The 12,450-nt window shown below is 37.5% G+C and overlaps 1 protein-coding gene across 11 annotated transcripts in view; it reads right to left on the reverse strand.

The window, feature by feature from the left end:
- Positions 1-12,450, reverse strand: part of SCMH1 (Scm polycomb group protein homolog 1) — a 218,081-nt gene that overhangs the window by 105,770 nt on the left and 99,861 nt on the right. For 9 of the 11 annotated variants that reach the window (XR_003121251.1, XM_025397710.1, XM_025397694.1 and 6 more), the window contains 2 exons: positions 8,618-8,706; positions 4,315-4,558 (listed from right to left, as the gene is read on the reverse strand). The exons of 1 other annotated variant lie outside the window; for it this stretch is intronic. Coding sequence is in view for 9 of the 10 variants with exons in the window: in XM_025397710.1 (XP_025253495.1) it covers positions 4,315-4,558; positions 8,618-8,706 (333 nt within the window). In the remaining variant the exon portion in view is untranslated. Of the gene's footprint in view, positions 1-4,314; positions 4,586-8,617; positions 8,707-12,450 lie in introns of all 11 variants that reach the window. One more of the 11 variants, XM_025397739.1, reaches the window with a different exon arrangement.

Genomic DNA, 12,450 nt, shown 5'->3' on the forward strand with positions numbered 1-12,450 from the left:
AGTGCTCTGATATTACACCATATTTCTTCTTTCCTATTTTTTATCAGGATTTGGAAGCCAAAATCCAGGGTCTCAAATGAAGCTTTGAAGAAGGGCCAAAGGAGAATGGGAAGAGTATCAGCGAGACAAGTGTGAAAACAATATGCCTCAGTGATATTGGTCCTGACAGGTGGCTCTACTAAAAGATCTCCATGGTCTCACTCTCTAGACTCAGATATTAACAGAGCCAAGTCATTTAATTATCTGAGCTTCAGTTTTCTCATAAATAAAATGTATCTGAAAATAATTATATCTTGTTCAGAGTTACCAGAAAATAAAATGAAAATCTGTGTGTAAAGGAACATTAAATAAATATTGGTTTTTCCTATTTGCCATGAGTAAGAAACATTATCTTAGTCTGAATTTTTAACATTTGCATACTAATGACCAGAAGGTAGGAAAGGAGGAGGAAATAGTATGATTAGAAAGAGAACAGGCTTACACACAGAGAACAACTTGTTTTGTGAAATGAATTGAGTAACCACATTTTTTCCACATTGCATCACTTGCTCCTTAGCCAGGACACTGAGACTGCGGGCCAACCTCTGCTGTTATAGAAAGCACTTTTGTAGGACTTACTGAGGGTGTAAAGTGTGGGAGGCAACAGTTGTTAGAGGGAACCACCTAACTGCTGGAATGATGACTGAAGCACCTAATCTGGAAATGTCACCTGGAAGGCCTCTCTGTACCTTCTGAGCCTGGTCCTCTGACCATCTTCTGTTGAAAATCTAAGGACTCCAGAGACACACAGAAGAGAGGAAAACAGCAAACTTCTCTGGAAGCATCAGCCACAGAGTGAGTCATATTTCTTATCAGCAAGGTTTGCTGCCAGAAAGGAATGCATATCCAGCAACCTGGACACAAAGACCGTCAGCTCTGTTGGCTCTGGAGAACTACCTAACTGCTCTAGATTTTTTAGTCAAAAGAACAGTGAATTCCCTGGGCATGAAAATGAGAAAATCAACCTATTAACTGAATAAAGCTCAGAGCACCAAGGCTTATCCTGTTTTAGCCTCAAGTAACAAAAATGACTCTGCTATCAGTTCCAACGAACCTCTCTTCTTGCTGCTTCCATAGAACTATTACCTCACAGTGCTTCCTCACAGTGGATTTACCATACTGACCCCAGGGTACTTGTTTCTTGCATCACAGAGAGGAGTGGCACTTTCCTGAGCCAAGAAAAGTGTTTCCCTTTCATTCTGCCCCAGGATCTCTCCACCTCAGTGCGACTATCCTAATCCAAGCAACCTCATTTCTTCCTTGTCCACCATTACCACTGTACAACTCATTCTCCACAGACCAGCTCAAGTGATTTTTTTTAAGATAATAGCTTTATTAAGTTACATACCACAAATTCACCCTACATTTTAGTGTTTTCTAAGATATTCACAGAGTTGTGCAAACATCACCCCTATCTAATTTTAAAACATTTTCATTATCCTCAAAAGAAATCCCAATAGCAGTCATTTCCCTTTTTCCCTCAGCCACTGGCAACCACAAATCTACTTCTGTCTATATGTTTTTGCCAGTTCTGGACATTTCATATAAATGTAATCATCAGTGATTATATTTTGTGACTGGCTTTTTCATTTAGCATAATGTTATTAAGATACATCTATATTGTAGAATGTATTAGTACTTTATTCCTTTTTTATTGCCAATTAGTATTTTGTCCTATAGTTATGCCACATTTTATTTATCCATTTATCAGATGATGAACATTTCGGTTGTTTTATCTTTTTGGCTACTATAAATAATGCTGCCATGAATGTTCATTATGTGTTTTATGTGTGGACATATGTTTTCTATTCTCTTGGGTATATATCTATGAGTGGAATTACTCGGTCACATGGTAACTCTTTAACGTTTTGAGTAACATCCAAACTGTTTTCTAAAGTGGTTGTAGCATTTTCCAATCTCACCAGTAATGTTAGAGGGTTCCAGTTTTTCCACATCCTCAGCAACATTTGTTATTATCCGTCTTTTGCTTATAGCTGTATCCATGGGTGTGAAGTGGTATTTCACTGTGGCTTTGATTTGCCTTTCCCTAATGACAAATGATATTGAGCATCTTAAGTTCTTATTGGCTATTTGTGTATGTTATCTGTTGAAATATCTATCCAAATCTTTTGCTTATTTTAAAATTGGGTTGTCTTTTTTATTGAGTTATAAGTGTTCTTTTATATTCTGGATACAAGTCCAAGTGATTTTTTTAAAGCAAATCAAATCTTGTCACTTCCCTGGCTTAGTACCTTCTAATGGTTCCCTAACATGTTTAGAATAAAATCCAATATTCCCACTCTGGTTTACAAGGTCCTACATGATTTGGTGCCTGCCCACTTCTCCAACATCATTTTGTACTGCTTGCTTTTGTTTGAGATAGAGTCTTTCTCTGTCGCCTGGGCTGCAGTGTATTGGTGCGATCTTGGCTCACTGCAACCTCTGCCTCTCGGGTTCAAGTGATTTTCCTGCCTCAGCCTCCTGAGTAGCTGAGATTACAGGCTTGTACCACCACACCCTGCTAATTTTTGTATTTTTAGTAGAGATGGGGCTTCACCATGTTGGCCAGGGTGGTCTCAAACTCCTGACTTAGGTGATACACCTGCCTCAGCCTCCCAAAGTGCTGGGATTACAGATGTGAGCCACTGCACCCAGCCCCTTGTACCACTTTCTTGCTCAGGCAATGCATTCTAGCCAGAGCAGTCTGCTTTCTGCCCTTGGGACAGAGCAAACTCACTCATGTCTCAGGATCATTATATGAGTTGTTCCTTCTGCCTGCTTGGAAGTCTCTTTCCTTGGATGACTCCTTCTCATCATTCAGGTCTCAATTCAAGTATCAACTTTTCAGACAAATTTCTTGAAAAGAAATTCTACCTAAACAAGTTTCCCCTCTACAAAGAACTTTTGTGAATGATAAATATGTTCATTATTTTCATTGTGGTAATGGTTTCATGGATGTATACATATGTCAAAACTTTTCAAATTGTATACTTTAAATACATGCCATTTATCTTATGTCAATTATATTTCAATAGAGCTGTTAAACAAAAAAAAACCCTTTACAATTATACCTTATCACTATCCCATCATACTTTATTTCCTTAGGAGAAATTATTTTATTTCTGTCTATAAAAATTATCTATATGAAATTATCTTATTTCTTGATTTAAATGTTTACCACCTGTTTCAGCCAACTAGAATGGAAACGTCATGAGCACAGCAATGTTGTTTATTTTTGTCACTTGTGTATTCTCAGCTTGGCTTACAATTAGGTGCTCAATAAATATTTGGCTAATTGAATGAATGAATTCAACAGAGGTTTAGAAAAGAGATCCTCAGACAATAAGAAGGGGGATTTTTCATTCCCTCAGATTCACCAGTACTTTTTAGACTTAAGAGGATGAGATTATTATTATTATCTTTACTAAAAGCAGCTACCTCGAAATCTATTCTGGATCTTCTCCACTGTCATCATCTGTATCATTTTACTCTTCATTTAGTCTCTGGCACTATTCTAGTACTTTATATATACTCTCTCATTGGTAGTGGTTAGTTTTATAATAATAGTATTATAATAATGATAATACAGCATATTGTAATCATATATGTTATAGTTATAATATAGAATATAACTATAATGGCAACAGTAATACAATAAAAATTTGTTTAGCACTTGCTAGTCATCAGATGTAAGCATTTTACCCATGTAATCTCATTTATTCCTCACAATAACTTCATGAAGTAGGTTTTCTACTTCATGATGTGGAATTTGTAGTTTAAGGAACTACACAACTGATAAAAGGCAGAGATGGACCACAAACCCATGTCTATCTTACTTCAAAGTTTGTTCTTTTTATCATCCTGCTACAGTGCTTCTCAACTATTTTCACAATACAGTGTTACTCCAGCTCTTATCCAAAGCCCCTAAGGTCAGAGGAAGGTGTGTGCCTTGGGAATACTAGTACTCAAACTTTGAAATGGGTTAGGGACAAAAGTAAGAGAGATGAAAAGCTAGTTGCCTGAGAATAAACCAGGATATGTAGAGCAAGGAATTATTACTTTATCCCAAATGCCACATGTGGCTTCATTTGACACTTAATACTTACTGTTTCTAATTGCTCCCTGGTAGACCTGGGTTGTTACCTAAGCTGCTGGCCCTTTCTCCTCCCCTGCATACTAGTGAAGTACACTGGTGAAGACATGATCATGACAGACCTGGGTAATCTCCCTTATCATCTGGGTCATGATTTCAAGAGCATGTAGATGGGCCTTTACCTTTGGTGCCAGGAGGCTGTAGGTTGTCTCCAGTCAAGGAACACCAGCCCACAGGGAAGATGTCCCGGGAGTCGAAGCGGCACCAGTAGTCAAAGGCCCCTCGCCACCCATCAAAAGTGACAAGCACCTCTGAGCCCCGAACCTCCCCAATAGTGGCTGGGCAAATGAAATGAGGGTTCTTCCTGTCCACAGCTTCTAGCTTCATTCCCATTTTGAAGAAGTTGTGGGAAGGTGATGGTGGCTCCTAGATAAGAAACAGAAATATACACACCTAGACACAAAAAGAGGCCATTATGCCAATAGACTACTATCTCATTTGGATGATTAAAAAGTGACTGCTATATAAGATTTATAATGGATATATAGCCTTTCTTTTAAATTACAGTATTACTTTATTTAAAGTATTTAAAATATTTAAATATTTAAAGTATTACTTTATTAATCCTAACATTTTGACAACTTTGCTTCAGCTTTTTAAAAAAGGAAATAAAAGGTTGCAGATAAAGTTGAATCTCCCTTTGTGCCCTTCCCATATTCCATTCCCCCTCCACCTACCATGGAGGTAACAGCTACTCATGCATGTTTTATATTTTACTATATACGTACATACCTATTTGCCTGCTTTTAAATTTTATATAAATTGTAGTATACTGCATATATCATTGTACAATTTGCTTTTTTGTTCCACAGTATGCTTTTGAAATTTGCCCATGTTGATAAATTTTAACTCATAATAGTATTTCGAGTCCATTTTAACTCGTAATAGTATTTCATTGTATGTATATATCAAAATTTATTCATTCTCCTTTGGACACTTAAAGTTCTTTCCAACTGTTTACTAATTTTTTTTTTCTGAGATGGAGTCTCGCTCTGTCACCCAGGCTGGAGTGCAGTGGTGCGACCTCCACTCACTGCAAGCTCTGCCTCCCGGGTTCACACCATTCTCCTGCCTCAGCTTCCTGAGTAGCTGGGACTACAGGCACCCACCACCACACCTGGCTAATTTTTTTTTTTTGTATTTTTAGTAGAGACGGGGTTTCACTGTGTTAGCCAGGATAGTCTCGATCTCCTGACCTCGTGATCCACCCGCCTTGGCCTCCCAAAGTGCTGGGATTACAGGCGTGAGCCATAGCACCCAGCCCAATTGTTTACTATTTTAAAAGAGTTTTAACCAACATTCTCGCACTTCTTTGTACACATGTGGGAAGGTTTCTTTAGGTTATACATCTTTAGGTGTAGAATTCCTGGGTTATAGGGCAGATATATACATCTTCTGCTTTATCAAATATTGTTAATTTGTCCTCCAAAGTGGTTGTAACATTGTATACTTTCACCAGAATTGTGGACAATTCCTGGGTGCTAATTTGTAATGCAGTTACACAGATCAAGTTTCAAAAACTGTGTTGTACATTCTATTCTGTTCCCTTAATCTTACTGCCTGATCCTGTAACAATAATATAGTCTTATTAAATGGATATCTGATAGGAAAAGTCCCCCTACTTTGTCATTCTTCAATATTGTTTTTGCTGTTCATTCTCCATCTTTCTTTTTTTTTTTTTTTTTTTGAGACGGAGTCTCGCGCTGTGTCACCCAGGCTGGAGTGCAGTGGTGGGATCTCGGCTCACTGCAAGCTCCGCCTCCCAGGTTCACGCCATTCTCCTGCCTCAGCCTCCGAGTAGCTGGGACTACAGGCGCCCGCCACCACGCCCGGCTAGTTTTTTTTTTGTATTTTTAGTAGAGATGGGGTTTCACCATGTTAGCCAGGATGGTCTCGATCTCCTGACCTCGTGATCCACCCGCCTCGGCCTCCCAAAGTGCTGGGATTACAGGCTTGAGCCACCGCGCCCGGCCCATTCTCCATCTTTCATATACATTTCAATTAGTTTTTCAAGTTCCATATACAAACCCTATTAGGATTCTGACTGGAATTACAGTGAATTTATAGATGAATTTGGGTGGAAATAACCTTTATTATATACTATCATGCCTTCCCATCCATAAACATGATAATCTTTTCCATTTGCTAAGATTTCGTTCGTTCTTTCTTTTTTGGAGAAAAGATCTGGCTCTGTCACCCAGGCTGGAGTGCAGTGGTGTAATCTTGGCTCACAGCAACCTCTGCCTCCCAGGGTCAAGTGATCCTCCTACCTCAGCCTCCCAAGTAGCTGAGATTACAGGCACGTGCCACCACACTAGGCTAATTTTTGTATTTTTTGTAGAGATCGGGTTTTACCATGTTGCCCAAGTTGGTCTCAAACTCTTGACCTCAAGTGATCCGTACATCTCGGCCTCCCAGAAAGTGCTGGGATTATAGGCATGAGCCACCGTGCCTGGCCAAGATTTCTTTAATGCAGATTTCTTCAACATACATTTAAAAATTTCCTCTATAAATATCTCATGCTTTTTCACTAACATTTTTTTCTAGGCAAATTACAATTCCATTGCTATCATAAGTGGCATTTAAAAAATTTATTTTCAAATCATTCAAATTTAACTGTTACTTTTAAATGCAAATAAAGTGATTTTTAAAAATTGACCAACTTATTTGATACTGATTATTAGCTTATGCTGACTGACATACAAATTCTTGTGTGCTTGATTGTTACAAATTCTTTGTGTGCTTGACTGTTAAGAGATAAATCTTAAAATATTCCTGTGATTTATGGATTTTCCAATTTTACCATGTACTTTTGTCAAATTTTGCTCTATTAGACTTTGAGATTACATTTTCTAGGAGTATGTACATTTATGACTGTTTTGTCTTCCTGGTGAACTGTACTTTATCATTAGATAGTGATCTCTTTAATGTGTTTTATTTATTTATTTTTAGAAACAGGGTCTTGCTGTGTCACCCAGGCTGGAGTGCAATGGTGCAAACACAGCTCCCTGCAGCCTCAACCTCCTGGGCTTAGGCGATTCTTCCACCTCAGCCTCCCAAGTAGCAGGGACTACAGGAACATGCCACCACTCGCAGCTAATTTTTAAATTTTTTCTAGAGACAGGGTCTTGCTACGCGTGGCCCAGGCTGGTCTCAAATTCCTGGACTCAATGCTTTTAGCATCATTTAGACTTTTAGTATCAAAGTCTTGTGTGATTTCCATATAGTTTATATCAGTTTTATTTTGATAAAAGCTCATCTGACACATCTTTCATATTCTTTTATTTTTTAAAAATTAAAAAATTTGTTTTCCATCATCCCCCTTCTCTGTAGATATTCTTTTACTTTCAACATTTTTGTCATTATGTTTAGTGTCTCTTATACATAGTATATAGCTAGATTTTTAAAAATCTGATCTATGTATGATTATAATGAGCTTAAGCTCATTTCTTGTGATAATTAATGTATCTGAATTTATTACAACTATCTTATTGCCTACGTTTTTATTTAATTTCAATTTCCAAAGTTCTTTTTTTCTCCTTTTCAATCAACTGAGTTTTCTTCTATTTTCCCCCTCCACTGATCCAAAAGTTAAACATTCTACTTGGAGTCTTGGCAGATCCCTTTAAGATTTTAACTGCATAGCTGGCATAGCAAAGTCTAAAACTCATCTTTATTTCTAGTTCCAAAGAATACAATAACTACTCCCGAGTTACATAGGTGCTAGGTAATTCAGAAGTAGGATGCTTTTAGTGTTGAGACTTAACTAGCAGCACAGGCAAACCTAATTCAATACACTTTACAGTAACTTTTACCCCATTAGAAAATTCAACAGATAGACTCACTGCCTCACTTCTTGAGAAGCAAGAACAAATACAGGTTTTGGGTCCCTGTTCTGCTACTTACTAGCCACATGATCTTGAGCAAGCTCCCAATTCAAAAGTATTTGTTTCCTTAATTTTTAAATGGAAATACTAATTCTTAGTTCATAAAGTTAGCTGTGGGTATTACATGAGATAGTATATATAAATTCCTAAACATGTTGTAGGCAGTAAAAAAAATAGTCTCCTCCTTTTCTCTGTTTAGAACATGAACTGTACAGAACTCCAAGATCTATAATAAGAATAGCTCCTTTAGATTTGTATTACATTTCATACATTCTACTAATAATACATTTTAACTTCTTAACAACCCCGACAGGTAGACAGAGATTACTGGCAGCTGGGACCATATAATCTAATATATGGGACCTTATAGTCTAATATATTCCTCTGGGGATAATTGCTGCTTCATAAGCTAATAAAAAAATCCTTCTGAACTAATTTCTGAGAAGGCATTTTCAGGCCATAAGTAAATGTGGACATCAATGGCTCAATATTTAACCTTAAGCAGCTGGGAGTTGGTGATATATGAGGGTTAGCATACCTTGTGGAAAATCCTGATGGGAGCCATCTCTGCTCCATTTAATGTCTTCAAAAGGAACATGGGCCAAGAAGATGCATTCAGCCGAAATCCTGCAGCAAGTATAATGGGCAACAGATTAAAAATGTTTCAAAAATGAATGGTGATATCAAGTTCTGCCTTTGCAATCCAGCTACTCCTATGCTGTGATAGTTACAGAATCACAGACTGTTAAGAAAGGACTTAAGGGTTAAAAAGAAGAAACACCTCATTAGACAGAAGAAGAAAATGAGGCACATAAGAGATAATGTAACTTGTCCAAGGTAATGCTATAAATAGTGGGACAGAGTCTCCAAACCAAGTTTCCTGACTACGACAAGTATTACAGAACACACAACATAATACCTAGAAAACTTTCCTTGAAAAATCCAAAAATGATGTGATAGGATTAACAACTACTTAGAGACGATCTGGACAGTAGAATATGAAAGGGGATCTAATAATCTCTTAAGAAGAAACCAAACATGTCAACTGATAAACCTAATGTATAAGTAAATAATTTTGGTTCCTCTCAGTATAAACTAACTCACTACTTCTCTATCACTTTCTGTCTTGCACACATACACACACCAAGTACAAAATACGTTTTGAAGTTCATTGTTTACTTAAACAACTAAGGACCAAGGAATGACTTTGGAGAGGATCGTCCTATCCAAAAATCTTCACTTTGCATTAAGAGTAAAAAGAAGCTCTTTAAGAGCATCAAATTCCCCTAGACCAAGAGTGTATATGTGTCTATGTCCCAAGTTAGGCCAGTTGTTTTCTGACATGAGATTGACATGGGAGAAGAAAATCTTTGTCTGAGAACATGCTCATAAGTATGTTCGCGGTTTGGGCACTGCTACATGGAGAACAGACCTGAGAATAAAGCCAAAGTAAGGCATGGAATGGAGAGACATAACCGTGTTTAAAACCCTGTACTCAGACACTCAACACCACATAAATCCTTGGACTTCTTGGTTATATAAGTTAATAATTCCTGCCTCCTCCTTTTTTCCCTCTCTAACCTGGTTTGAGCTGGCTTTTTAACTGCTACTCTTCTTTTGACTGTGGTTTTAAAAAATTAAATCCCTCCAGAAATTCAGGCGTGGTGTGTATGTGGGAAAACAACTCTCCTTAGGTCAGGGAGGGCTGAAGCAAGCCAAACCCAGAGCAGCTTTGCCATGAGAGGTTTGGTACACCTACGGATAAGGTAAAGCAAGGCACTACTGTTTTAGAGAAGTGGTCTGTACACCTTGGTATAGGGAGGCCTGCACAATTAGAAAATTCAGGTTTCATGCCTATAGTTATCAATGAGTAGAGTGCCTAGCCATGTAATTCCCAATTCCATTTTTGAGGTAGGGGTTACTGAGGGGTTTCTATCTCATTTGAAGCTTAAGGAGCTAAAAAATCCTCTCAGCTCTGGAAATTATTACAATATTATCATAATAGTTAATATATATTGAATGCCTACCATGTAGTAAACATTTTATACGTCATTTCTTACTCAATATTTGAAATAATAACATGGGCAGGCACTATTATTATCCCTACTCTATAGATGATATAAAATGAAAACTCAGAGAAGCAGCTTGTCTAGGATCATGCTAGTAAATGGTGGAGACAGATTTCAATACATGGTGGTTGGATAAAAAAGTTTGTGGTTCTTTACTATATTTCACTACCAGCAGGATTCTTCAAGAGTACAGGGACAAAGCAGAATATTATGAACCCAAGAAATTGCTAAGATATCTTATTCCTCAACCCATTAGGTGATATGGGACTCTATCCCTTCAAATTCAAGTATATCCATAATTTATCTCAATATTCTTGGGCAATCATAGATAGTAGATAATTTTAACATTGAAAGGGACCTCAGAGGCCATGAAGTACAAAGATCTTACATTGCAGATGACAAAACTGCCAAGTCAAGAGGCTATGAAACCTGTTCATGGTCACACAAGCCAATCTTATAGTGTCAGGCTGGAACCCCAAGACTTCTTATTTGGTTCTCTTTTATTACACTATGTTTATTACACTATCTGTTTTATTACACTACGTTGCCTCCAAAAGTTAACGTTTATTGTACACATATCATGAGCCAGCCCCTTCTGCTAAGCATTTGCAGTGGATCACTACTACTATTCTGAATCAGACACTAGAAGAGTAGCACTGTTTCTGGTGCCAGACTGCCTGAGTTTAAATCCAGCTTTGCCGCTTACCAGGTATATAACTTTTGGAAAATTACAAAACCTCTCTCTAGCTTCAGTTTCCTCAACAACAGCGTGGGATAAGAATCAATGGGCTGTTCTAAGGATTAAATAAGCTAATACACACAAAGGACTTAAAACACTGCCTGGCATATAGGCAAGAGTTAAATACTGGCTATTATTTTTATAACTATAGATGAAAAAACTGAGGTTTAGAGAAATTAAGTAAAATATCCAAAGTGAGTAAGTTAGTAAATGGCAGAGTCAGGATATGAACCCAACTACTTTGTCTCCAGAGCTTTCATAACTAATCATCACATTAATATCTTCAAATATTTTATCACTCAGTCTTACCACACTGTCTCTAGGTAAGAAGAGTTGGAGTCATAAACTTATGAAAGAGAGAAAATAAGGAAGATAAAAACAATAATTTGAGGCTATATTCAAATTAGGCAATGACCTACGGTGTCTATAAGGAAAAGGACAGGTGGGTAAGAGGAAATCCTAACCTCTAAATGTAGAGTACCTCAGTGATCAGTCATTGCTTCTGTCTTCTTGTTGGCCCCCAGTTTCTTCCTGTTAAATGATGACTGTCAATTTATATATCTAGCCCAAACCTCTGCTCTGGGTTTCATGTTCACATATCCAACTACCTCAGTCTATAACTCTACTTGGATGTCTAAGAAATCATAAAATGAGTAAGTTTAAGACAGTACTCTTGATTCTACTATTCCCTCCAAACTTGTTCTTTCCTCCAGTTATCCCATCTCAGTTTAATAGGTGGCACCCCCTACTAAACCCAGGTGCTCAGACCAAAAAGACCAGAAGTCATCCTTGATTTTTCCCTTTCTATCACCCACCAAACCCAATTAATCAGCAAGTCTTGATGGCTTTCCTGCTTAATATATGCTAGATCAACCCACATTTCACCATCTCTACTGCTATATTACCCTATCTAAGCCAGAGTCAAACCTTGCCTAGACAACTGCAACAGCTTTCTAATTGGACCTCAGGCCTCTACTTTTGCAGCCAGAATAATATGTTTAGTTTTTAAAAATATAAATCAGGTCACATTACCTTATGCTTAAATTTCACAACACAAAACAGATCTAAACTCTTTATTATTCATGTTTACAAGGCTTACATGATCTGGACCTTGCTTACTCCTCATTATTCATCTCTTACCACTCCCTTGTACCCCCATTCATTGGTCTTTCTGTTCTCAAATATACCAAGCTGTTTCCCTCTGCCTCAAACACCTTTTAATCAACTCTTTACAGTTAGTTATTTGCTGAGACATCACTTCCTCAGAAAGGTGTTCCTTGACTACCCAAAATAGCCTCCTAAATCTATCCTGCTTCCTTCTTATTTACTCCTAGCCCTTATCACCATCTGAATTTTCTTTTTAAAAAGTTTAATGTGTATGCCTTCTCCAACTAGAAGATCCTTGATAGTTTTATTGAATTAAGGAAAAAACCCTCCATTTATTAAATGAGTGCCAAAAATTGATGAATGCTTTATCATGTTATTCCACTTAATCCACAAAAACCATACAGGGCAGAATTTATTAATGATCTTGCAGGCGAGGCCCCTGAAACTCAACGTTAA

This window comes from Theropithecus gelada, chromosome 1 (genome assembly GCF_003255815.1).
Source record: "Theropithecus gelada isolate Dixy chromosome 1, Tgel_1.0, whole genome shotgun sequence".
Lineage (NCBI taxonomy): Eukaryota > Metazoa > Chordata > Mammalia > Primates > Cercopithecidae > Theropithecus > Theropithecus gelada.